This window comes from Lepisosteus oculatus, chromosome 23, assembly GCF_040954835.1.
Source record: "Lepisosteus oculatus isolate fLepOcu1 chromosome 23, fLepOcu1.hap2, whole genome shotgun sequence".
In the NCBI taxonomy this organism is placed as follows: Eukaryota; Metazoa; Chordata; class Actinopteri; order Semionotiformes; family Lepisosteidae; genus Lepisosteus; species Lepisosteus oculatus.
In genome coordinates, this window is record NC_090718.1 from 571,780 (window position 1) to 598,335 (window position 26,556).

The 26,556-nt window shown below is 53.6% G+C and overlaps 1 protein-coding gene across 1 annotated transcript; it reads right to left on the minus strand.

Moving 5' to 3' along the window:
- Window positions 1-5,482: 5,482 nt before the first annotated feature.
- LOC102685369 (Fc receptor-like protein 5) lies at window positions 5,483-22,977 on the minus strand. Its single transcript, XM_069182868.1, has 14 exons — window positions 22,925-22,977; window positions 19,902-20,700; window positions 19,018-19,053; window positions 14,864-15,154; window positions 14,451-14,729; window positions 12,576-12,842; window positions 11,253-11,543; window positions 10,825-11,118; window positions 10,185-10,478; window positions 9,635-9,910; window positions 8,448-8,714; window positions 7,088-7,528; window positions 6,449-6,556; window positions 5,483-5,671 (listed from the first exon to the last, which is right to left on the minus strand). Exons 2-14 carry the CDS (start codon window positions 19,930-19,932, stop codon window positions 5,571-5,573), a joined length of 2,976 nt encoding a protein of 991 aa, XP_069038969.1. The 5' UTR covers window positions 19,933-20,700; window positions 22,925-22,977; the 3' UTR covers window positions 5,483-5,570.
- Window positions 22,978-26,556: the final 3,579 nt, after the last annotated feature.

A 26,556-nucleotide genomic window follows, 5' to 3' on the forward strand; every position in this document is an offset into this window, starting at 1 on the left:
CCACACTCCTGCCCCAGCACTGACCACACACTCCTGCCCCTGCACTGACCACACACTGCTGCCCCTGCTCCTGCACTGACCACACATTCCTGCCCCAGCACTGACCACACACTCCTGCCCCTGGACTGACCACACACTCCTGCCCCTGGACTGACCACACACTCCTGCCCCAGCACTGACCACACACTGCTGCCCCTGCACTGACCACACACTCCTGCCCCTGCCCCAGCACTGACCACACACTCCTGCCCCTGCACTGACCACACACTCCTGCCCCAGCACTGACCACACACTGCTGCCCCTGCACTGACCACACACTCCTGCCCCTGCCCCAGCACTGACCACACACTCCTGCCCCAGCACTGACCACACACTCCTGCCTCAGCACTGACCACACTCCTGCCCCAGCACTGACCACACACTCCTGCCTCAGCACTGACCACACTCCTGCCCCTGCCCCAGCACTGACCACACACTCCTGCCCCTGCACTGACCACACACTCCTGCCCCTGCACTGACCACACACGTCTGCCCCAGCACTGACCACACACCTGCCCCTGCACTGACCACACACTGCTGCCCCTGCACTGACCACACACTCCTGCCCCTGCACTGACCACACACTCCTGCCCCTGCCCCAGCACTGACCACACACTCCTGCCCCTGCACTGACCACACACTCCTGCCCCTGCCCCAGCACTGACCACACACTCCTGCCCCAGCACTGACCCCACACTCCTGCCCCTGCCCCAGCACTGACCACACACTCCTGCCCCAGCACTGACCACACACTCCTGCCCCTGCCCCTGCACTGACCACACACTCCTGCCCCAGCACTGACCACACACTCCTGCCCCTGCCCCAGCACTGACCACACACTCCTGCCCCTGCACTGACCACATACTCCTGCCCCAGCACTGACCACACACTGCTGCCCCTGCACTGACCACACACTCCTGCCCCAGCACTGACAACACACTCCTGCCCCAGCACTGACCACACACTGCTGCCCCAGCACTGACCACACACTCCTGCCCCAGCACTGACCACACACTCCTGCCCCAGCACTGACCACACACTCCTGCCCCTGGACTGACCACACACTCCTGCCCCTGCCCCAGCACTGACCACACACTCCTGCCCCAGCACTGACCACACACTCCTGCCCCAGCACTGACCACACACTCCTGCCCCTGCACTGACCACACACTGCTGCCCCTGCCCCTGCACTGACCACACACTCCTGCCCCAGCACTGACCACACACTCCTGCCCCTGGACTGACCACACACTCCTGCCCCAGCACTGACCACACACTCCTGCCCCTGCACTGACCACACACTGCTGCCCCTGCTCCTGCACTGACCACACACTCCTGCCCCAGCACTGACCACACACTCCTGCCCCTGGACTGACCACACACTCCTGCCCCAGCACTGACCACACACTCCTGCCCCTGCACTGACCACACACTGCTGCCCCTGCCCCAGCACTGACCACACACTCCTGCCCCTGCACTGACCACACACTGCTGCCCCAGCACTGACCACACACTCCTGCCCCTGCCCCAGCACTGACCACACACTCCTGCCCCAGCACTGACCACACACTCCTACCCCAGCACTGACCACACACTCCTGCCCCTGCACTGACCACACACTGCTGCCCCAGCACTGACCACACACTGCTGCCCCTGCCCCAGCACTGACCACACACTCCTGCCCCTGCACTGACCACACACTGCTGCCCCAGCACTGACCACACACTCCTACCCCAGCACTGACCACACACTCCTGCCCCTGCCCCAGCACTGACCACACACTCCTGCCCCAGCACTGACCACACACTCCTGCCCCTGCCCCAGCACTGACCACACACTCCTGCCCCTGCACTGACCACACACTGCTGCCCCTGCCCCAGCACTGACCACACATTCCTGCCCCAGCACTGACCACACACTCCTGCCCCTGGACTGACCACACACTCCTGCCCCTGGACTGACCACACACTCCTGCCCCTGCCCCTGCACTGACCACACACTCCTGCCCCAGCACTGACCACACACTCCTGCCCCTGCCCCTGCACTGACCACACACTGCTGCCCCAGCACTGACCACACACTCCTGCCCCAGCACTGACCACACACTCCTGCCCCTGCCCATGCACTGAGCACACACTCCTGCCCCTGCCCCTGCACTGAGCACACACTCCTGCCCCAGCTGCTGCTCTGTGAAAACCCCACACCCACGCAAGCCCACGCCGTGTGGGAGCTCTGCCTCCAGCCCCGGCTCACACTGACTTGGCTGTCGCGTGTTTCTGTCTCCGGCGATTCCTTTCCTGTCTTGGTACCGGAGCCTCCACGCAGGTACACGCCTAAAGGGTCATGATCGTTTGATACATCGTTTCCAGGAGCAAAACCAACCGAAAATCAAGCTTCAGTGTGGTGTATCCGCTTTCGATTATGCAATGTTTGATATTTTATTATTGTGACATTTTCAGAGAGGAAATCATCAACAATTTCCATCATTTATCTTCACACAACATTTGCTTGCGAACTAGAAACTAGAATGGCCTACCTTTTCTTGAGAGCGGCTTTTATACAGCACCGACAGTGTTCGGGATCTTCTTCATTTGTAATCTTTCCACTGCATCATGTAGAGTAGGCAGAATACTTTAAACACACATGGTGCTTTAAAAAGTTGTTACCTTGACCTGACAAGTAAGCAGAGTGTCTGGCTAGAGATTAAAAAAAAAACTATACCTTAACAGACGCACATCGTGAAAAATACCTTGATGCCCTGTTTCAAAGTTCTTTAAAAAAGTCTTGTAGCGGACAATGTTTTGGTAGTGGTCTAGGTAGTGTAGACCTAGGTAGTGTATCATCTGATCTCTGGTTTAATTGTTCATCCTGCATTTTGCCTTTATTATTAAATTACAAAAAAAAACTAAAATACAAAATATGTCTTAAACGGAACTTTTGAATTAATGAATTAAAACGAATTATCGTCAAAACAAAATCGAAAGCACGAACACAATAATATAATGTTCATAGACTTTATATTTCTATTATTTTTTGTAAGTGCACAGCAGAAGGTATTTCCCCTACCGTAAATATACGATTGAAAGTGTTCAAATACCGTGTATTCATTACAGAAAGCACCGGAGACAGTTATCCTGCACATAAAAATGTATTTCGAAGAGTACGGGACATTGTGAATCAATAAAGACGTTAGAATAAAAAAATCCGATGTAGTTAGTTTGCAAATAAGTGAAGCATTTTAAAACTAGATTCTCATTGACAGCAAACAAGCCGATCCACCTGGCGCTGCTGGCTTGAACAGCTCTCTGAAAACCCCCGAACAGCTCGGGCCGCGATTGGGTGAAGAGAATCGATACTCTGATTGGGTAAAGCGCCACAGCGGAAGTTCCGAGAGCATGTAGACACACAGGTGACGGATGTTCTTCTTGGTCCAAACACTGTAGCCCCGGTTAACCGTGTGTGCTGTATGAGCACGCTTGATACACAGTAACACATCCATTGGTTTCCAGCTACTGATCAATCTAAGAGAAGTCGCACTGAGGTCAAAACTGAAGAGCAGACAAAGAATGTCATGGCATCCACAGCGCGTTCACGACTCCGATAGCATGTCACGATAGGAGTGCGCGCATCACGATCACATCGCTATACCTATTGCGACTGGCACATCACAGTCATGGAGCCACTGTCGCGACATCAAGTCCATATATCGCAATATGACATACCCAGACAAAGCGCCCCGCCCCCATGTCGCGACATGAAGCCCATATATCACGTACTTTACAACCACAGATTTGTGTCACAGATGGTTATCTGGTTGGCATGCGTCATGTCTTAGTATTATTCACATCTAAGGAGGCTCATATGTTTATGGATATTGATTGTCTTTAAAATGCTAAGGGTACGAGCTAAACTGTAACGCTCTGTTACTCTGTAAGCTTGAACTCGGCAGACGGGGTCACTGGAGGTCAAAGTCGCCGTGCATGGTCACGTGATCGACGGAAAAGCAAGGCTCTATGTCTCGGGAACGAAACCAGCACAAACGCTACTTTCAACGGCACAAATAGGCACCAACGCAGCACTAACGACTGAGGGGGTTTCATGGTTTGTGCTGTCTGTAGCGCGGCAGCGTCACGGAGCCCGAGCAGCGCTTGAGCGAAGCGGTTCTCCTTGAGCAGCCGAGCCCCACGGGCGGTGCCGTGCTGACAGACGGCAGGAGGAGGAGGAGAGCACCTGGCGAGAAAAACAACAGCAGCGAAGGAGAAAGTGTCAGACGGATTCACGTCAGAAGTATCCTTCTTCTTGCTCGGCCAGTTACACCGCTTCACTGGCATCTACAGACATTCATCCAGGTGGATGCTGCACATTGGTGGTGGCGGAGGGGAGTCCCCATTACCTGTAAAGCGCTTTGAGTGGAGTGTCCAGAAAAAGCGCTATATAAGTGTAAGCAATTATTATTATTATTATTCACACCGCACACACCACCCAGGAAACAGAAGTAACGGCACGTGTGAGCGTCGCCGAGACAGAGGCAGATTTATTTTTTTTAATTTTTATTAAACATATAGAATTTACAGATACAAATACAACAACAAGAGGATCAGAGTCATGTACAAGAGAAAAAAAACGCAGCAGAAAAAAAGCATTTAACTACCAGAGGTAATTAAGTAATTATGTGATCAAATTGTATATTTTACACGTATCATATTTTCCTTGCTTTAATATTTCTCAATTATTTATAAACTTTAGTTTCAACCTGCATGCGTTTCCTGTAAAAAATAAAACTCAGCACACAGTTTTTTACAAAAAAAAAAAACGTTTTTCTTTTAACAACATTTAGACAGAGGCAGATTTTTTTTTTTAGACAGAGGCAGATACCCAGCATGGTCCGGGGTCTGGCTGCGTCATCGAGCTGCGACGGTCCACCTCCCCCTTCTCCAGACCCTCGAGCTTGTGCGACCCGGCCGGCGCGTCGGCAGGTTTTTAAACACAGCTCGCTCAGAGATCGTGGGTTAAAACCTTTCTGACAATCGAGACTGTACCCCTTCAAACTCACTTTGTATTAAACGCACCTTTAAGAGAAATACTTGATCTGAACCGCGCTTTCGTCTGCCCCAGTTTGTCAACCCGTTAGACACTTGTGTAGCGCAAAACTACAGCGCGCATCTGTCTGCAATAGTCAGTTCCACGAAACTGAAAGTAAGTGAAATATTGCCAGACTGTCGATTTTTCTTTTCTTGAAGTGTCCTTGAGGTTCTCCAATTTTTCCTCCGTGAGATGCGTGAACAAGCAATGATCGCAGAGAACTGAGCATGGGTAGAATTTTTATATTTTGTTGAAAACCATGAACGGAAAATGACAGGACATACTATATTAAAGTCAATATAAAAACATCTGCTCTCAACTGATTGAAGTATAGACTCTCTCAGTCGCGAGTCAGTTCAGTCAGCTGCAGTATTTTGCAGTAGAAACAACTGCATGTAGGTCCACGGAGGAGGTGTGTCCTCCCGGCCTGCTCGCTGCCGATATTTCTTCTAATGCTCCTGCGAGTCTGTGCGCCGGTCTAAAGCAGTGTACACGTCCTCTGTGCGTCCCTGAAGGCTCAGGTAGACACTGTCCTGTGCTGCCGTCTCTCCTGAGGGGCAGAGACACAGCTGAGGATCTCCTCTTGGACATACTGTAACTAAAGAAGCCGTCCACCAGGGGACAAGACCTGTCTCACTCACACACAGACTCTACCTGTCTCTGGAGTGTCTACAGAGCCCGTCTCACTCACACACAGACTCTACCTGTCTCTGGAGTGTCTACAGAGCCTGTCTCACTCACACACAGACTCTACCTGTCTCTGGAGTGTCTACAGAGCCTGTCTCACTCACACACAGACTCTACCTGTCTCTGGAGTGTCTACAGAGCCCGTCTCACTCACACACAGACTCTACCTGTCTCTGGAGTGTCTACAGAGCCTGTCTCACTCACACACAGACTCTACCTGTCTCTGGAGTGTCTACAGAGCCCGTCTCACTCACACACAGACTCTACCTGTCTCTGGAGTGTCTACAGAGCCTGTCTCACTCACACACAGACTCCACCTGTCTCTGGAGTGTCTACAGAGCCTGTCTCACACACAGACTCCACCTGTCTCTGGAGTGTCTACAGAGCCTGTCTCACTCACACAGACTCCACCTGTCTCTGGAGTGTCTACAGAGCCTGTCTCACTCACACACAGACTCCACCTGTCTCTGGAGTGTCTATAGAGCCCGTCTCACTCACACACAGTGTCTACCTGTCTCTGGAGCCCGTCTCACTCACACAAAGACTCCACCTGTCTCTGGAGTGTCTATAGAGCCTGTCTCACTCACACACAGTGTCTACCTGTCTCTGACCCTGTGCTCCAGCAGAGAGAGAGACTCACCAGGGACCCTGCGGTGCCACAGACAGACCACAATGACCGCAGTGACGATGACCAGCAGCACAGTGACACCCACTCCCACTCCCACAGTGACTCCCAGCTGCGCAGGGCCTGTGGACACAGAGAGGGTAGATCTTCATCAGTCTGAACCGTCTTATAGAGCAATAACAGAGGAGCCTCTCTCACACTAACCTAGTGGAGATCTGGGCACAGGCTGGGAGCTGGACAGCACTGTGGACAGGCTGGGAGCTGGACAGGACAGCACTGTGGACAGGCTGGGAGCTGGACAGAACAGCACTGTGGACAGGCTGGGAGCTGGACAGGACAGCACTGTGGACAGGCTGGGAGCTGGACAGAACAGCACTGTGGACAGGCTGGGAGCTGAACAGCACTGTGGACAGGCTGGGAGCTGGACAGCACTGTGGACAGGCTGGGAGCTGGACAGCACTGTCCCCAGAGGACAGAATTGCGCACAGCTATAATTGCCAGCCTCTCTCCCTCACTGACACTGAAGGACTGGGACTGCACAGAGAAGTTTATCTCTCACTCGCTGCACCAGCCTGCAGGCTGAGGCTGTGACGGAGGTACCAGGGCTCGGAGAACGAGCGCAGCGCTGTGGAACAAACCTCGCAAAGATCTCACCTGCGACACGGACGTGAAGGAGCGCACTCTCTCTGCTCACCCCGCTGTGAGAGCTGACCACACACCTGTATGTCCCAGAGAAGGAGCGGTCAGCCCTGCGGACCAGCAGACTGTAGAGCTCAGACCCCGAGCTGCTGCGCCTGACCGCGGACATCTGGACAGGCCCGGTGCTGGGGGGTCTGACTGCGGACATCTGGACAGGCCCGGTGCTGGGGGGTCCGAGGGAGGTGTTCAGGACAGGCCCGGTGCTGGGGGGTCCGAGGGAGGTGTTCTGGACAGGCCCGGTGCTGGGGCTCACCGTGCTGTTGTCTCTCAGCAGGACGAAGCTCAGCGCAGGCGGGGGGTGTCTCGTGAGCTCGGCCTGGCAGGTGAGGTTCAGAGACTCCCCCTCCTCCAGCTCTGCGCCTGGAGAGGCTGTCAGGGTCACTCTGGAGAGCAGCTCTGGGGACAGAGAGCAGATGGACACTCAGCACAGGGATCACAGCTCTCGGAGATGCCTGAAGCCCAGCAGCCCTGCGCTCAACACTCGCACGGGTTCTCTGCAGAGAGCCAAGCTCACACACAGGCAAGCCCATCCCAGACTGTCGCACAGCGTACTACAGCATGTAGTGTGTGTGGCTGAAACAGAAGCAACCTGCCTTGAGTCGTGATGAACCTACTGAAACAAGGGCTTCAATAACATCAACCAAATACAACAAACGAGTAATAACGACCAATAATAATCTGGTAAAATAACACCAATTCAAAACACAGAGCTGCAGTGATCCTGAGATACAGAAACAGGAGCCCGTCAGTCCCCACACTGCCCACAGAGCTGCAGTGATCCTGAGATACAGAAACAAGAGCCCGTCAGTCCCCACACTGCCCACAGAGCTGCAGTGATCCTGATACAGAAACACGAGCCCGTCAGTCCCCACACTGCCCACAGAGCTGCAGTGATCCTGAGATACAGAAACAAGAGCCCGTCAGTCCCCACACTGCCCACAGAGCTGCAGTGATCCTGATACAGAAACAAGAGCCCGTCAGTCCCCACACTGCCCACAGAGCTGCACCCAGTCAAGTCAAGCCTGCCGTGAGGGAGGACAGACACAAGGTCTGATACTCAGCCAACACTGCAAACTCACACTGAGGTCTGATCAAGATGATGACAGGTTCAAGCCAACGGCACACAGCGCTGCAGAGCCTCTGTCCAGAGAGGGTACAGGGGTACAGCAGGGGTACAGCGCAGCAGCACACGGGATACTCAAGAGTTTTACTGCCCATCCTCCGCATCTTCCTCCTCCTCATCACCCCAGTAACAGAGACAGAGCAGTCCAGTCCACAGATTGTCAGTGTCAGTGCAGGGCTAGTGGTGTCTTACCTCTCACAGACACTCTGCTCTCTGGAGAGACACCCCAGTGGGAGTGTTCACACCTGTAGGAGCCCTGGTCTGTCTGAGACACTCTGTCAATAGTCATCTGTCCATCTCTCTGGGGCTGGACCTTCTCACCATCTTTATAAAAGACACCAGTTGACTGATATGTGATGTATCTTCTGTAATAATCATACAGCTGGACTCGACAGCGCAGAGTCAGAGAGTCTCCTTCAGTCACAGGCTGGGGTGGGATCTGCAGGATCACAGGGCCACCTGCACAACAGAGCAAAGACACAACATCAACACTCTGGGGTGTGTAGAGTCACACACAACACATACACACACACTATAGTGTGTAGAGTCACACACAGCACAGACACACACTGGGGTGTGTAGAGTCACACACAGCACAGACATACACTGGAGAGTGTAGAGTTACACACAGCACAGACACACACACTGGGGTGTGTAGAGTCACACACTGGAGTGTGTAGAGTCACACACAGCACAGACACACACTGGAGTGTGCAGAGTCATACAAAGCACAGACACACACTGGAGTGTGTAGAGTCACACACAACACAGACACACACACTGGGGTGTGCAGAGTCACACAAAGCACAGACACACACTGGAGTGTGTAGAGTCACACACAGCACAGACACACACACTGAAGAGTGTAGAGTCACACACAGCACAGACACACACTGGAGTGTGTACAGTCACACACAGCACAGACACACACTGGAGAGTGTAGAGTTACACACAGCACAGACACACTGGGGTGTGTAGAGTCACACACAGCACAGACACACACATGGGTGTGTAGAGTCACACACAGCACAGACAAACACACTGGGGTGTGCAGAGTCACACAAAGCACAGACACACACTGGAGTGTGTAGAGTCACACACAGCACAGACACACTGGAGAGTGTAGAGTCACACACAGCACAGACACACACTGGTGTGTGTACAGTCACACTCTCAGCCTGTCCTTGCATCAGACACTGGAGAGAGTCCAGGATACCAGTAAGAGTCTCTCACAGCACAGGGTCCACCCACACCTGTCTGGGGGCACAGGGAACGGGGCAGGAGGGCAGAGAGGTACAGCTAACAGGGCACAACCACACCAGCAAGGCAGCTGAACCAGGAACAGAGGGCTGGGAGGACCTGGAACAGAAGTGACTCACCGGAGACCGTCAGGGTGACAGAGTAACTGCGCTGTCCGGCTGTGGACTCACACCAGTAAACCCCACTGTCTGACTCAGAGGTGGAACTGGTGCTGCAGATGACTCCAGCTGTTCTGTTCCCTCGACTCGGACACCCGGACACCTGTCCTCGTCCTGTCCAGTACTTCACTGTCCACCCAGCAGAGCCCCCCTGGACCTCACAGCCCAGAGTGACCGTCTGTCCGGTGAAGTGCTGAGTGCTGGACGGGCTCACGGTCAGAGTGACCTTAGGCAGCGCTGAGACACAGAGACACAGCAGGGTCAGAGTCCAGATAGACAGTGAGGACAGACCCCTGTTCCTCCAGTGGGACAGCAGGACACAGACCCGCCCCCAGAGACACAGAGACACAGCAGGGTCAGAGTCCAGACAGACAGTGAGGACAGACCCCCTGTTCCTCCAGTGGGACAGCAGGACACAGACCCATCCCCAGAGACACAGAGACACAGCAGGGTCAGAGTCCAGACAGACAGTGAAGACAGACCCCTGAGCTGACAGAGATGATGGTCTGACCTGTGATGTTGAGGATGACGGGTTCACTGAGCTGTGACTGAAGTCCTCTCTCTTCTCTCTGTCCCCGACACCAGTACTGTCCCCGGTCAGACTCAGCAGCTGCAGTGATGGTCAGCGTGTGTCCAGTTACTCTGTGTCCAGCAGTCTGGGACACTGCAGTGTCAGTGGTGTCTTTGTACCAGAGATATTTCCAGCCTGTAGTCTCCCCGTCAATCTCACAGCTCAGAGAGATGGTCTCCAGGAGGAAGACCTGAGTCCAAGGGGGCTCCAGGCTCAGGACAGGTGTGGGCGGCTCTGAGGAAGAGACCAGACAGGCCTTCAGGAACTGGGACCTGCTGAGGGTCCGCAGTGCCCGTGTCCTCAGAGGAGGAGAATGAACCCTCCACACCAGGGATCGAGAATAAACAAACCTGGTGACCACAAAACCAAATCTTCACTACTTAATCATACATCCTCATGTCATCCCTCATAAATGCACAATATTCTAGAAAGAGTATTCACAAATACTCACTACTGACATGAATCTATTTCCTTTCAGTAATTTTCTGTTTAATTTCAGAGAACAAGCTGCTGAGCTCTCAGGCTTTAGCAAGAAAACTATTCAGAAGTGCTGAGAGGATTATCGTGCTGAAACACTGACCTGACACAGTCAGAGAGACAGAGTCACTGAGCTGTGACTGAAGTCCTCTCTCTTCTCTCTGTCCCCGACACCAGTACTGTCCCCGGTCAGACTCAGCAGCTGCAGTGATGGTCAGCGTGTGTCCAGTTACTCTGCGTCCAGCAGTCTGGGACACTGCAGTGTGAGGGTTGTCTTTGTACCAGAGATATTTCCAGCCTGTAGCCTCCCCGTCAACCTCACAGCTCAGAGAGACTTTCTCTCCAGTGTAGAAGCGACTCCAGTGAGGATCTACTCTCAGCGCAGCCCTGGGCAGAGCTGGAGGAACAGAGATTCACAAGAGAACTGAGTCACTCATTGTCACTCTGTGAAAGCCCCTCTGTCAGCTGTGCCTCCTGTCCCAGAGCAGGGGGACAGGAGTCCTCAGGGTGCAGGTGTTTGGATGGACTCACCTGTCACTGTCAGAGTGATGGAGCTGCTGGTGCTGGACAGAGCAGAGTCACTTCTCCTCACACCCTGACAGCTGTACTGGCCACTGTGGGACTGAGCCACAGGGCCGAGTGAGAAGGTGTTCTGATCGTGGGCTGTGGACACCCAGGGAAACACCTGCTCCCGTCCTCTGTACCACCTGTAGCTCCAGACAGAGTCTCCTCCACCCTGAACCTCACACCTGAGAGTGACCTGCTCTCCAGTGAACAGGGGTGTCCAGTCTGGCTCCTGGGTCAGCACAGCCCCTGGCCTCCCTGCAGAAACACAGCAGCACACAGCTGTCAGCTCTCCTGTCTGTAGGGCTCTCTGAGCATGAACCTGGAGAACCCTCACTGCCTGCACATAGACACCTCACCACCTGCGCAGACACCTCGCCGCCTGCGCAGACACCTCACCGCCTCTGCACAGACACCTCACCGCCTGCGCAGAACCCTCACCCAGTTTGGATCGCTCTGCTGTTTTTGCTTTTTTATGCAGGAAACCATTCTTGATATCTCAGCCATGGCTGTTTTAAGACAGGGGTTTCCAAGCTTTCGAAAGGGGCGTTAGCTCACGCACTTGGAGTTGCATGCCATCAAACATTTTAAATGTCAATGACAGCTCTACTTACATTTAAATAAAACATATAATAATAAAAAATAACATTAATCCCAAATTAATCAATTAATATCCACATGTTTCCACTGTGTGACTCCTGCCCTTGCTTTCCCTTGCTGAGCTGTCCAGTCTCAGGCCCGTAGCTGGACACTTTAAGCAGCACGCAAGCCGCTGAGTGTTCAGCTGTAAACCGGCTCACAGAGGTGTGTTGATCCCAACGCTGAGAGCAGTGAGGAAGCCTCTGTCTCCAGTGAGTCAGATCTCACTGGCGCCTGACAGAGACGCTGGGATGGCTTTCAGCAGCCTCAGGTGTGTTTCTCTGATCCCGGAGTTCAATAAGGCTGTTGCGCCGTAATTAATTTAACCATATTTCAAAATCCTCAACACCCTCCCACACAGCGCTCAGTGTGTGAGGAGTGTCTCTGGACTCACAGCAGTCAACACAGTCTCTGCTGGTGGAGAGCCTGTGGAGTCTCATGATCAAGTCTTACATGAACACAGACAAAGCCCTGAGTTTCAATATCCTTCACTAGACCTGCCACATGGCCAGAGCCTGCTATCAGAATTACTTGAGCAACTGGTAACACCCCCCACAGTTGACACTGTAAACCAGTCAGCTGTGAAGAATCCACACTCTTGGGGCTGGGAGCACTGGTGCCCAGTCCTGCTGAGAATGACCAGACACTCACCTGACACCTGGAGCTGCACAGCATCACTGTCCTGAGTGAAGACGACTGGAGTCCCTCTGCCACCTCTGCACCTGTACTGCCCTGAGTCTGTCAGAGCAGCTCTGATGGTGTAGCTGTGGTCAGATTGGTTAACCTCAGTACTGTCTCTGTACCAGTAGTATCTCCAGTCAGTAGATGTGTCTCCCCTCAGCTCACAGCGCAGGGTCACCGAGTCTCCTGTGAAGATCTGCTGGCGATCACAGGTGAGTACGGGCTTCAGCGGAGTCACTGCAGGAGTAGAGACACTGACAGGACCTGCAACTCCTCAATCACACCTGTCTCCTAGAACAGCTCTCCTCCCACAGCAACACCTCCTGCAACACTGAGTCCAGCTGCCCGCTGGCCCAGAGCCTCACAGCCCACCGACACTCTGAGCCCGACTGAAGGACTGACACTGGACTCACCAGACACAGTCAGAGAGACAGCAGCACTGAGCTGCACACTGACACACTGAGCCAGACTCGCCAGCGCCCAGAGAGACTATTCAAGCCGACCCAGCAGAGGTGTGCAGGACTTCTGGGAGAGTTACTGTGAGGAACAGCGCCGGTGCGCAGGACTTCTGGGAGAGTCACTGTGAGGAACAGTGCCGGTGTGCAGGACTTCTGGGAGAGTTACTGTGAGGAACAGCACCGGTGCGCAGGACTTCTGGGAGAGTTACTGTGAGGAACAGCGCCGGTGTGCAGGACTTCTGGGAGAGTCACTGTGAGGAACAGCGCCGGTGCGCAGGACTTCTGGGAGAGTTACTGTAAGGAACAGCGCCGGTGTGCAGGACTTCTGGGAGAGTCACTGTCAGGAACAGCCCTGGTGTGCAGGACTTCTGGGAGAGTTACTGTGAGGAACAGCCCTGGTGTGCAGGACTTCTGGGAGAGTCACTGTGAGGAACAGCGCCGGTGTGCAGGACGTCTGGGAGAGTTACTGTGAGGAACAGCCCTGGTGTGCAGGACTTCTGGAAGAGTCACTGTGAGGAACAGCGCCGGTGTGCAGGACGTCTGCTTCTCGTGCAGATCAGTTATGGGATACTGTATGTGTTGCTTCTCTTTCCTATTCCCATTCCAAACCGCCAGGCCACCAGCCACTGCTGATGGCACAGGAGCTCTCGGCGACCCCAGTTTAAACAGCAACTTGATCAGATGGGTCCTGAGGTCTCAGCAGGTCAGCCTGGGAAAGTGTTTATCTGACCTTCATTACAGGGGCTGTGACGTGTCCCTCCCACTGCACGTTTGTACACTAACGATTTTAAGAGCAAACACACAGACTGACATCTCGAGGGGTACTGATGACAGTCCTGGTCAGCTTATTACAGGATCCAGACAATCATCAATCATCAGACAACTGGCGATGAGCTCCAGGCCAAGTCTGAATTCGTGCTCTTCAAACACGAGGCAGCAGAGAGGAGCAGCTCCAGGCCGTGCTCACAAAACCTCTTCATTCCTGTCACACTGATGGAGGTGATTTCACTGCTGTTTCTTCTTACTGACAGTCGGATCTACAGCCACACACAGGCTTGAGGATTTCGGAAGAGTTTCTCAAGGACCAGGAGTGTCTGAGCTTAGTAAACCTCCTGATCAGGTCTGCAGGCTGGGAGCACTGGTGCTCAGTCCTGCTGAGCCTGTATGTACACTCTCCTGGAGCTGGACAGGCTGCACTTATCCTTCTAGTTTTCAGGTCTTTATTCCCTAAGAGCTCACTCTGACACTTCAAATACTTCTCAGAACAGATTCCAGCCCTTCATTTCAGCAGGCAGTGCACACTAATTAAAACACCCTGAGAGAGGATCCTGCTGTTTAACTGCAGAATGTGCTCTATTGTACACCTCCTGAGGGCTGGTGTACTCACCTGACACAGTCAGAGAGACAGAGTCACTGAGCTGTGACTGAAGTCCTCTCTCTTCTCTCTGTCCCCGACACCAGTACTGTCCCCGGTCAGACTCAGCAGCTGCAGTGATGGTCAGCGTGTGTCCAGCAGTCTGGGACACTGCAGTGTCAGTGGTGTCTTTGTACCAGAGATATTTCCAGCCTGTAGTCTCCCCGTCAATCTCACAGCTCAGAGAGACTTTCTCTCCAGTGTAGAAGCGACTCCAGTGAGGATCTAGTCTCAGCGCAGCCCTGGGCAGAGCTGGAGGAACAGAGATTCACAAGAGAACTGAGTCACTCATTGTCACTCTGTGAAAGCCCCTCTGTCAGCTGTGTCTCCTGTCCCAGAGCAGAGGGACAGGAGACCTCAGGGCGCAGGTGTTTGGACAGACTCACCTGTCACTGTCAGAGTGATGGAGCTGCTGGTGCTGGACAGAGCAGAGTCACTTCTCCTCACACCCTGACAGCTGTACTGGCCACTGTGGGACTGAGCCACAGGGCCGAGTGAGAAGGTGTTCTGATCGTGGGCTGTGGACACCCAGGGAAACACCTGCTCCCGGCCTCTGTACCACCTGTAGCTCCAGACAGAGTCTCCTCCACCCTGAACCTCACACCTGAGAGTGACCTGCTCTCCAGTGAACAGGGGTGTCCAGTCTGGCTCCTGGGTCAGCACAGCCCCCGGCCTCCCTGCAGAAACACAGCAGCACACAGCTGTCAGCTGCCCTGTCTGTAGGGCTCTCTGAGCATGAACCTGGAGAACCCTCACCGCCTGCACACAGGCACCTCACCGCCTGGGCAGACACCTCAACACCTGCGCAGACACCTCACCGCCTGGGCACAGACACCTCAACACCTGCGCAGACACCTCACCGCCTGTGCAGATACCTCTCTGCCTGCGCAGACACCTCACCGCCTGCGCAGACACCTGACTGCCTGTGCACAGACCTCTCCACCTGCACAGACATCTCACCACCTCTGCACATCCGGCAGCCCAGTATGTGATCTCCTGTCCCAGCCTGAGGGACAGTGAGTCTGTCTCCCAAAAATGCTCCAGCCACCTACAGAATATGTCAATATTTTATAATATGTCTTTGTTGTAAATGTCTGTAATATGTATGTAGATTTTATTTTACTTCTCTTTTTTGTTTTGTTTAATGTAAATATCATTACTTTCATTTGCTTTGGCAACACTGATTGTACCCATCGGTCATGCTAATAAAGCACCTTGAATTGAATTGAATTGAATTGAATTGAATTGAATTGAATTGAATTAAATTGACTGTCTGCTGTGTTTCAGGGTGGAATCGAGCTGTTCCAGCAGGGAGCTCCAGCGCAGGTGTGGAGTAAAGTGTCGGCGCTCCTAGTGTTCAGACAGAGGCAGCAGACTGACTCACAGCGCACAGAGGAAACTCTCCTCACATGAGTGTCTGAACCCCACAGGGACGGCTGCTTGTGCCCAAAATCAAAACACAAAACTTACAATCTTCCAGCTGCCATTCAGTCATCAGCAGTGTTAATCAGAAAGCTGGTGACGAGAATTCCTCACATTCCTGTCAAAGCCCTTCCTTCCAGAGAATCCCAAAGCGCTTTCCACAGTGCCTTATCAGCCAGCAGCCATCTCACCCTGCAGCTCCCTGCTGGCAGTCCACCCTAGAAGAGGTGTTAGTGGGGCCAGCAGGGGGCGTCACCCTGCAGGCTCTGTGGGTCCTGATGCCCCAGTATAGTGACGGGGACACTAGACTGTAAACAGGCGCTGTCCTTCAGATGAGACGTAAAACCGAGGTCCTGACTCTCTGTGGTCATTAAAAATCCCAGGGTGTTTCTCGAAAAGAGTAGGGGTGTTGTCCTGGATTCCTGGCCACATTTCCCCCTGGCCTTTACCAATCATGGCCTCCTAATAAACCCCATCTATGAACTGGCTTCATCACTCTGCTCTCCTCCCCACTGAGAGCTGGTGTGTGGGGAGCGTTCTGGCGCACGATGGCTGCTGTCGCATCATCCAGGTGGAGCTGCACACTGGTGGTGGTGGAGGGGATCCCCATTACCTGTAAAGCGCTTTGAGTGGAGTGTCCAGAAAGCGCTATATAAGTGTAAGCAATTATTATTATATTATTATTATAACAAAAGTATTTTCAGATCCTTGCTATGGACTCCCACTGTGTGATGTACAAACCGATACCCACACACTGTCAAACTTCAGATTTCACACAAACTCTGATCACTCTCGGTTCAAATCCCACAGCCAGCAGTGAAATCCTACTCTGTTGGGCCCCTGGGCAAGGCCCTTAACCCCAACTGCTCCAGGGGCACCGTATAAATGTCTGACCCTGCGTTCTGACCCCCAGCTTCTCTCCCTGTCTGTGTGTCTCATGGAGAGCAAGCTGGGGTCTTTCGAAAAAACGAATTCCTAATTCCAGAAATTCTATAGTGCCAATAAAGGGATAAAGTGATCTTAATATCTGTTTACATCTTGTCAGTTTGGAGGAGCAGAGCAGGCTGTGTGTATGACGAATGCTAATCGCTTCCTCACAGTGACCGGACTGCAGCCTGGACAGCAGAACTCCTCTGCAGAAGACTGGTCACAAGACACCAGCTCCACCCTTGCTGAAGATCACCTGCTCCTGGCTGACACTCAGCAAATCGGGGGAGAGAAAACGCTTCAGCTGCAGAATTCAGGGGGACTTCAGGGAGGCCAGAGACTACAGCCCAGAGTGGGTTTCAGCCTGAACACGGGCCTAGCACACCTACTCCTGGACACAGCCTGGGGCTGTTTAATGACCAAGGAATCAGGACACTCAGACTAACGGTCTCCTTACAGGGACACTGGATAGGAAAGTTTGGTCAAAGGGAAGAGCACCCTCTACTGACAACTCACCCTGCGGGGTCACACTGCTGCATGTGTTCTGTTCTGACTGTGACTCACCAGTCAGAGAGACAGCAGCACTGAGCTGCACACTGACACACCGAGCCAGACTGAAGGACTCACACTGAGCTGAGAGACACTGGACTCACCAGACACAGTCAGAGAGACAGCACTGAGCTGCAGACTGACACACTGAGCCAGACTGAAGGACTCACACTGAGCTGAGAGACACTGGACTCACCAGACACAGTCAGAGAGACAGCACTGAGCTGCAGACTGACACACTGAGCCAGACTGAAGGACTCACACTGAGCTGAGAGACACTGGACTCACCAGACACAGTCAGAGAGAACAGCACTGAGCTGCAGACTGACACACTGAGCCAGACTGAAGGACTCACACCGAGCTGAGAGACACTCTCTCTAAAGGAGGCTGTGCAGGAGACCCTGAAGAGGAGTCTGCACTCCTCCTGTACAGTAGGGCTCCTCCTGTTGTCCTCTCCAGTCTGCTCCCACACAGCCCTGCCACACACACAGCTGGGCCACTCAAACTGCAGCAATGCTGAGGACTGGAAGGGCTGTACTTTCACCCCATCAAACCCTGAACCCCACCAAACCACGAAACACTATCCTGTGAGAAAGGCGGCAGAGCAAATCTCAGAAGTCTGAGGAGGTAAATGTGCTCATTCATCAACACAATAAAAGTGACACTTACCCTGTTCGCTTGTTTCAGAATCTTCCTTTAATAATAATAAAAATAATAATAATTAATTAATTAATAATTGCTTACACTTATATAGCGCTTTTCTGGACACTCCACTCAAAGCGCTTTACAGGTAATGGGGATCCCCTCCACCACCACCAGTGTGCAGCCCCACCTGGATGATGCGACGGCAGACATAGTGCGCCAGAACGCTCCCCACACACCAGCTGTCAGTAGCAGAGTAATGAAGCCAATTCATAGAGGAGGATTATTAGGAGGCCATGATTGGTAAGGGCCAAAGGGGAATTTGGCCAGGACGCCAGGGTTACACCCCTACTCTTTTCAAGAAATGCCCTGGGATTTTTAATTAACACAGTGAGTCAGGACCTCGGTTTAACGTCTCATCCGAAGGACGGCGCCTATTTACAGTCTAGTGTCCCTGTCACTATACTGGGGCATTAGGACCCACATGGACCACAGGGTGAGCACCCCTGCTGGTCCCACTAACACCTCTTCCAGCAGCAACCTTAGTTTTCCCCAGGAGGTCTCCCATCCAGGTACTGGCCAGGCTCACACCTGCTGAGCTTCAATGGGTTGCCAGTTGTGAGTTGCAGGGTGATATGGCTGCTGGCATATCCTTTCTCTCAGTGTCATTGAAATTACCAGCATGTATCACTCCTGCTGCTGTAAATAAATTTGAATAAGACAGTGTCTCATAATTAAATAATTAAGTGTTCAGTTTCAATGGGATGTGCTTGTAAATTTAAAGATTATTCTCTCTATGGGATGTGTGTGAGTCTAGAGTTTGTCGTGTCAGTGAGGTGTGTGTGTGTGTGCGTGTGTGTGTGTGAGTCTAGAGACTGTCCTGTCAGTGGGGTGTGGGTGTGTGTGTGAGTCTAGTGACTGTCCTGTCAGTGGGGTGTGTGTGTGTGAGTCTAGAGTGGGGGGGTGTGTGTGTAGAAGAGTCCAGACTCTGTGCTCTTACCTTGACAGCTGGCAGGGCTGATCACTGCAGCGAACACTGAAACAGAGAGAAACACACAAGCTGAACCCCTGCAAGTAAACCCACAGCTGTGTGTGGAGCCCAATACCTGTTTAATAAAGACAGTGAGTGTCTCACCGACTGACAGAAAGTACAGATCTTCTGGTTCAGCAGGCTGACGGGCTGCTCTTACAACAGGACGCATTATTCTGCACGTTACTGAACGTGTCTGTACAAGTGTACAGCTGAAAGGAGCCTCTGCAGGTGAAGGAGAACGAGGTGTCTGTGACACAGTATCGCTGAGCCGTGTCTCTCCTGGCTCACGAACACACTGTCTGCTCGGTTCTCCCTGAGGCCCGAGAGAGACCCGGTCCGACCCGATCTGATCCAGAACAGAGAGAGGTCCAGCTGCATCCGCTTCAACAACATGGCTGGGCAGCTTGTTCTACTCTCCCACCACTCTCGGTGTAAAGTGGTGCCTCATTTTCCAACTGGTATTTACCTGGGCTGATTGATCTTTCAAAGTCTTCAATAATCAGAACAGGAATATTCCAGCTCCTACTTCTCAGGAACCCATAACCGGTCAGAACTGTTTGAACTGGGGGACACTTGGTGCACACATTTTCACAGGGGTCTAGAGTTACTGCGGTACAGCAGTCCTGGGTCTGGAGTTACTGCGGTACAGTACTCCTGGCTCTAGAGTTACTGCGGTACAGTATTCCTGGGTCTAGCGTTACCGCGGTACAGTATTATGCCCAGAGACTCTTGCCGCTTGGGTAAGTGAGAGAAGACACACACACACACACACACACACACACACACACACACACACACCTCGCCCTGCAGTGCTCTCTCCCCCAGTCCCCAGCCCGCTGGCCCACACTCACCCAGCAGCGCCCCCAGGGCGGCACTGCCCATCCTGCAGGCTCCTGGCTCCGGGTGCGATCCACTGGCTCCCTCCTCTCGCAGCTCCTCTCTCCTCTCGCAGCTCCTCTCTCCTCCCTGCTCTCACAGCTCCTCTCTCCTCTCACAGCTCCTCTCTCCTCTCACAGCTCCTCTCTCCTGCTCTCACAGCTCCTCTCTCCTCTCACAGCTCCTCTCTCCTGGCTCACAGCTCCTCTCTGCTCCCTGCTCTCGCAGCTCCTCTCTCCTCTCACAGCTCCTCTCTCCTCCCTGCTCTCGCAGCTCCTGGCTCCGGGTGCGACCCTGCGGCTCTGTACTTCCTCAGCAGCACTCTCTGCTTCCTGACGGCCGGCTGTGCAGCTCAGGGGAAGTGCAGAGACACAAGTCCACACGTCTCTGAGGTTGGCAGCAGATATAAATAAAGGCTTCGTCACCCGGCCGGCAGCCACAGGAAGCTTCAGGGAGACGAAAGCAGCTGACCTCACCCAGAGGCTGGCCCCCCTGCACTGGCGCCCAGCAGTATGGCAGCCCCAGCAGGAGCACCTTCTGACCCTGTACAGCTCTGGAGGAGCCGACAGGCTCAGCTGGACCCACGGCAGTGTTCAGCCCCTCTGGACAGCGACAGCCCAGAAGAGACTCCACCCCTTCAGGGACCTGCCTCAGGTCAGAGTCAGGTCAGCACCTGAGCGCGGTCCTGCCTGTCTGCACTGGAGCTCAGCTGATGTGAGGAGGGAGACCGAGACCCCGCTGGCCCTGGACAGAAACTGCTAGAAGCAGCGAGAGCTGCGTGAGACCGAGAGAGCGGAGCGAAAGAAAGGGAAAAAGAAGAAGTAAAAGAGTGAAGTTTAAGAAAATAAAATAATATATTTTGCACATATTTTATTGTTTTTACAGTGAATATGATGGCACATTTTGCACACACCTATGTATTTATTTATTTTTATTTATTTTGTTGTCTTTTGTTTTATAACTATTCTAATGTCTGTTTTGCTTGTCTTGAGCTGGACTGCTGTAACACATCAATTTCCCTACGGGATTAATAAAGTATTATCTATCTATCTAAAAGCCTGGAGAAGGAAGGGCAAAACAGATGAATGAAATCATACAGATCTCCTCAAACGTTTGCAGTGTGGGGGACGGGTTCAAGAAAGATCCCAGATTCTCATCCAGCTGTGAGAGAAGCTGGAGTATTGGCTCCAACACCATCGCTGGGCAGCCTGTTCCCCGCCCCCACCCCCCTCTGTGTACAGTAGAGCCTCCTGTCCTGACTGATACAGCTGTGTCTGGAGAGAAGCCAGGGTATTGGCTCCAACACCATGACTGGGCAGCCTGTTCCCCGCCCCCACCCCCCTCTGTGTACAGTAGAGCCTCCTGTCCTGACTGGAGGAGCTCATCCAGCTGTGTCTGGAGAGAAGCCAGGGTATCGGCTCCAACACCATGGCTGGGCAGTGTGAAACAGGTGAGAGATCTCCTCTCGGCAGACCGAGAGGCAGCGCATCGCGATGAGGAATTAACAAGGACACTTCACAGGCCCAGAGAGGCTTTTCACAGGGAGGTGTCACACATGCAGTGACCGAAGCCCTGCAGCTCAGTGAGGCTCTGCAGGAGAGAGCAGGCCGAGAGACAGCAGAGCTGAGGGCGGAGGCACTCTGCAGTGGGCTCAAACCACAGGCCTTATTTCTGCAAAGGAGAAGTGTCACTGAGCTCAAACACTTTCTTCACTGATAAGTGTTTCTGAGAAGAGTCAGCTGGCAGTTGAACAGGAGGTTTCACACAGGAAGAGGCTCAGTCTGAGCTGAACTGCTCCACAAGAGCTTCTGTCCCAGAGAGGCTGTAGAGCACTGAGACTCCCGGCACCCCAGAATCTGATCTACACCAGCACTGAGACTCCCTGCACCCCAGAATCTGATCTACACCAGCACTGAGACTCCCTGCACCCCAGAATCTGATCTACACCAGCACTGAGACTTCCTGCACCCCAGAATCTGATCTACACCAGCACTGAGACTCCCTGAGCCCCAGAATCTGATCTACACCAGCACTGAGACTCCCTGAGCCCCAGAATCTGATCTACACCAGCACTGAGACTTCCTGCGCCCCAGAATCTGATCTACAACAGCACTGAGACTCCCTGAGCCCCAGAATCTGATCTACAACAGCACTGAGACTTCCTGCACCCCCGAATCTCATCTACAACAGCACTGAGAGTTCCTGCACCCCAGAATCTCATCTACACCAGCACTGAGACTCCCTGCACCCCAGAATCTGATCTACAACAGCACTGAGACTTCCTGCACCCCAGAATCTGATCTACACCAGCACTGAGACTCCCTGCGCCCCAGAATCTGATCTACACCAGCACTGAGACTCCCTGCGCCCCAGAATCTGATCTACACCAGCACTGAGACTTCCTGCACCCCAGAATCTGATCTACACCAGCACTGAGACTCCCTGCGCCCCAGAATCTGATCTACACCAGCACTGAGACTCCCTGCGCCCCAGAATCTGATCTACACCAGCACTGAGACTGGGGGTATAGACACAAGCCGGCTGTCCGCCTCCGCTGGGCGGCTCCAGCCCCGGACACGCTGCAGCAGCGCGGCCTCCCGGCGAGAGCAGCAGGAACTCGTGTCCCAGTCAGTCCACAGCTAATTCAATTCGCTTGATTTGTACACAGCGCCTTTCACAGCCAGGCGGCCCCAGGCTGACAGCGCAGAGGGCGAGTCAGGGGGACGGCCTGTTTCGGTGAGGTGCCCCAGCGCGGCCCGGCGGTGCCGAGGACTGGCTCCCGAGCAGCTGTGGTGTCAGAGCAGGGAAACCCGCCCCCGAATCCGCAAAACAGGCCTGACCGGGAGGAGAGGGGAACGGCGCGCACAGCCCCTGCGTATCAAAGCGCTGCAGAGGCTCAGATACCTGCCGGGTATTTTCACAGCCGAGCACATTCAACAAGACAAGAAGCGCGAAAATTAATGAACAGAAATCGCGTGAATTAAATAAACACGATTACCTAGGCAACACGGCGCCTGCTCAGCCGCGCATTACAATGACGTTACGGCCAGCGACGCCAGTTTCACAAGTGAAAGTGGTCCAGTAATACTCCCCTTTTTAGTACTTTTAAGAAGGAGTTGGAACATTATTTTAATTCTATAAACAATGTGAAAAGTGCAAAAGCAAGATAACATTTGATATATGTAAAAATCTATATATAATTTGGTCATATAATTTACTTCATTATCTCTGGCAGTTAACACCTGGAACTGTTCAAGTACTCCTGTAACTGTTCAATTACAGCCAAAACTGTTCAATTACTCCTGAAACTGTTCAATTACTCCTGAAACTGTTCAATTACACCTGTTCAATTACTCCTGAAACTATTCAATTACACCCGAAACTGTTCAATTACTCCTGGAACTGAGTTAAGAGATTATTACTGTGTGTGAACAGCAGGTAGAGTTGTCCCGGTGCTGGACTGGACTGGACTGGACTGGACTGTGTGTGAACAGGTGGTAGAATTGTCCCGGTGCTGGACTGGACTGGACTGGACTGTGTGTGAACAGCAGGTAGAGTTGTCCCGGTGCTGGACTGGACTGGACTGGACTGTGTGTGAACAGGTGGTAGAATTGTCCCGGCTCTGGACTGGACTGGACTGGACTGTGTGTGAACAGCAGGTAGAGTTGTCCCGGTGCTGGACTGGACTGGACTGGACTGGACTGTGTGTGAACAGCAGGTAGAGTTGTCCCAGTGCTGGACTGGACTGGACTGTGTGTGAACAGCAGGTAGAGTTGTCCCGGTGCTGGACTGGACTGGACTGTGTGTGAACAGGTGGTAGAATTGTCCCGGTGCTGGACTGGACTGGACTGGACTGTGTGTGAACAGCAGTTAGAGTTGTCCCGGTGCTGGACTGGACTGGACTGTGTGTGAACAGCAGGTAGAGTTGTCCCAGTGCTGGACTGGACTGTGTGTGAACAGCAGGTAGAGTTGTCCCGGTGCTGGACTGGACTGGACTGGACTGTGTGTGAACAGCAGGTAGAGTTGTCCCGGTGCTGGACTGGACTGGACTGGACTGGACTGTGTGTGAACAGCAGGTAGAGTTGTCCCGGTGCTGGACTGGACTGGACTGGACTGGACTGTGTGTGAACAGCAGGTAGAGTTGTCCCGGTGCTGGACTGGACTGGACTGGACAGGACTGTGTGTGAACAGCAGGTAGAGTTGTCCCGGTGCTGGACTGGACTGGACTGGACTGTGTGTGAACAGCAGGTAGAGTTGTCCCGGTGCTGGACTGGACTGGACTGGACTGGACTGTGTGTGAACAGCAGGTAGAGTTGTCCCAGTGCTGGACTGGACTGGACTGTGTGTGAACAGCAGGTAGAGTTGTCCCGGTGCTGGACTGGACTGGACTGTGTGTGAACAGGTGGTAGAATTGTCCCGGTGCTGGACTGGACTGGACTGGACTGTGTGTGAACAGCAGTTAGAGTTGTCCCGGTGCTGGACTGGACTGGACTGTGTGTGAACAGCAGGTAGAGTTGTCCCAGTGCTGGACTGGACTGGACTGTGTGTGAACAGCAGGTAGAGTTGTCCCGGTGCTGGACTGGACTGGACTGGACTGTGTGTGAACAGCAGGTAGAGTTGTCCCGGTGCTGGACTGGACTGGACTGGACTGGACTGTGTGTGAACAGCAGGTAGAGTTGTCCCGGTGCTGGACTGGACTGGACTGGACAGGACTGTGTGTGAACAGCAGGTAGAGTTGTCCCGGTGCTGGACTGGACTGGACTGGACTGTGTGTGAACAGCAGGTAGAGTTGTCCCGGTGCTGGACTGGACTGGACTGGACTGTGTGTGAACAGGTGGTAGAATTGTCCCGGTGCTGGACTGGACTGGACTGAACTGTGTGTGAACAGCAGTTAGAGTTGTCCCGGTGCTGGACTGGACAGGACTGTGTGTGAACAGCAGGTAGAGTTGTCCCGGTGCTGGACTGGACTGGACTGGACTGGACTGTGTGTGAACAGCAGGTAGAGTTGTCCCGGTGCTGGACTGGACTGGACTGGACTGGACTGTGTGTGAACAGCAGGTAGAGTTGTCCCGGTGCTGGACTGGACTGGACTGGACAGGACTGTGTGTGAACAGCAGGTAGAGTTGTCCCGGTGCTGGACTGGACTGGACTGGACTGGACTGTGTGTGAACAGCAGGTAGAGTTGTCCCGGTGCTGGACTGGACTGGACTGGACTGGACTGTGTGTGAACAGCAGGTAGAGTTGTCCCTGGACGCGTGTGGCAGTGAAAGTTTATAACCCTGCCAAGTGCAGACGGGGCTGGTCTCGGGTGTGAAACACTGATGGGCTTGCGGTCTGCACGCAGAGAGAGGTGGGGGTGGGGAGCGAGCTGGGCCAGCCTGGGCCAGGGTACGAGCAGCCCACTGCACAAACTGCACTTCCTGTGTGTCTGCAGCTTCATCAGCTGGTTGAGAGCCCTGTCTCTCCCCCTCTCACACACACACACAAACACACTCTCACACACACCCTGTCTGCGAGCTGGCCTGCGCTGTGGGCTCTGTGCTCTGGTGTGGCCCTGGCAGCAGTGACTCAGTCAGGAAGAGCTGCCCAGAGCAGTGTGGAAGCGCTGGGGCCCTGGACAGGCTCTGTGTGCTCTCTCCCACAGGCCCTGAAACTGGCCCTGGTGTCACTGTGTGTGTGAGCCCTGCAGTGGGCTGGTGTCCTGGTTGCTGGGGTGTCCAGCTGCCCGGCGCCCGGACTGGACGGAGCTCACCCTCGCTGCCTCCGGGACGCCCCACACGAATCACACATCTTTCCTGCCTGCCTTGGAGGGGCAGACTTGATCATCCAGACTTGCAGCCCTTGCAGAATACAAACCTTGGCGAATTTTTGCCATTGCAGATCTTATCACATAAGAACATGTTCACGTTTTCATGAGCCTGTGATGAACCATCGTGAGCTGTGTTCGACTGTGACATTGGGGTGTGGAACCACCTCGCGTGTCGATTTCAAAGGGCTTTGTTTCAGTGATCGAGAATTGTGATGACTGAAATACGGCACCTGCGTTATTTCTTGCGAATCCTCTCGTTGCCTGAAGAAGGAGCTGTCTGGAGCGCCGCGTCTGTGTGGCAGAAGTCTTTCACAGAGTGAGTTTTGTCCGAGAGGCTCGCGCGGGTCTGTTAGCGCCCGGCAGGCTGCGAGTGTGTTACTGGACAGCACTGCTTTCAAAGTGGAGCTGGAGATGGCTGCAGAGTTTAACCACTTAACGAGCTCGCCTCGTTAGCATTGCACAGCTAAAAAACCTGTCTGGTCCTGAGAGAAAGATTCAGCCAGTCCGACAGCGGTGATTGGCTGCTTCCCCAGATGAAGGGAATACGATTCCAGTGAGCATGCGGTGCTCATTTTCCAAGCTGTAGTACTGTGTTTCAGGGCGAGCCAGTAGAGCTGCCGGCTCTGATTGGCTCAGTCTGGGAGGTCCTTGCTCGCCGTGATGTGATGCGGGCGAACTGGCCGGTTTCCCAGCAGGCCCGGTCGGAGAATAGCCGCGCCTCCCGACGGAAATGAAGGCGCTGTGTGTGTGGACTGCACTCGCCCCAGCACCATCGTGGGGGTAGGGCAGCCTGGAAGCACCTGCTGGGTGCTGGAGGTCAA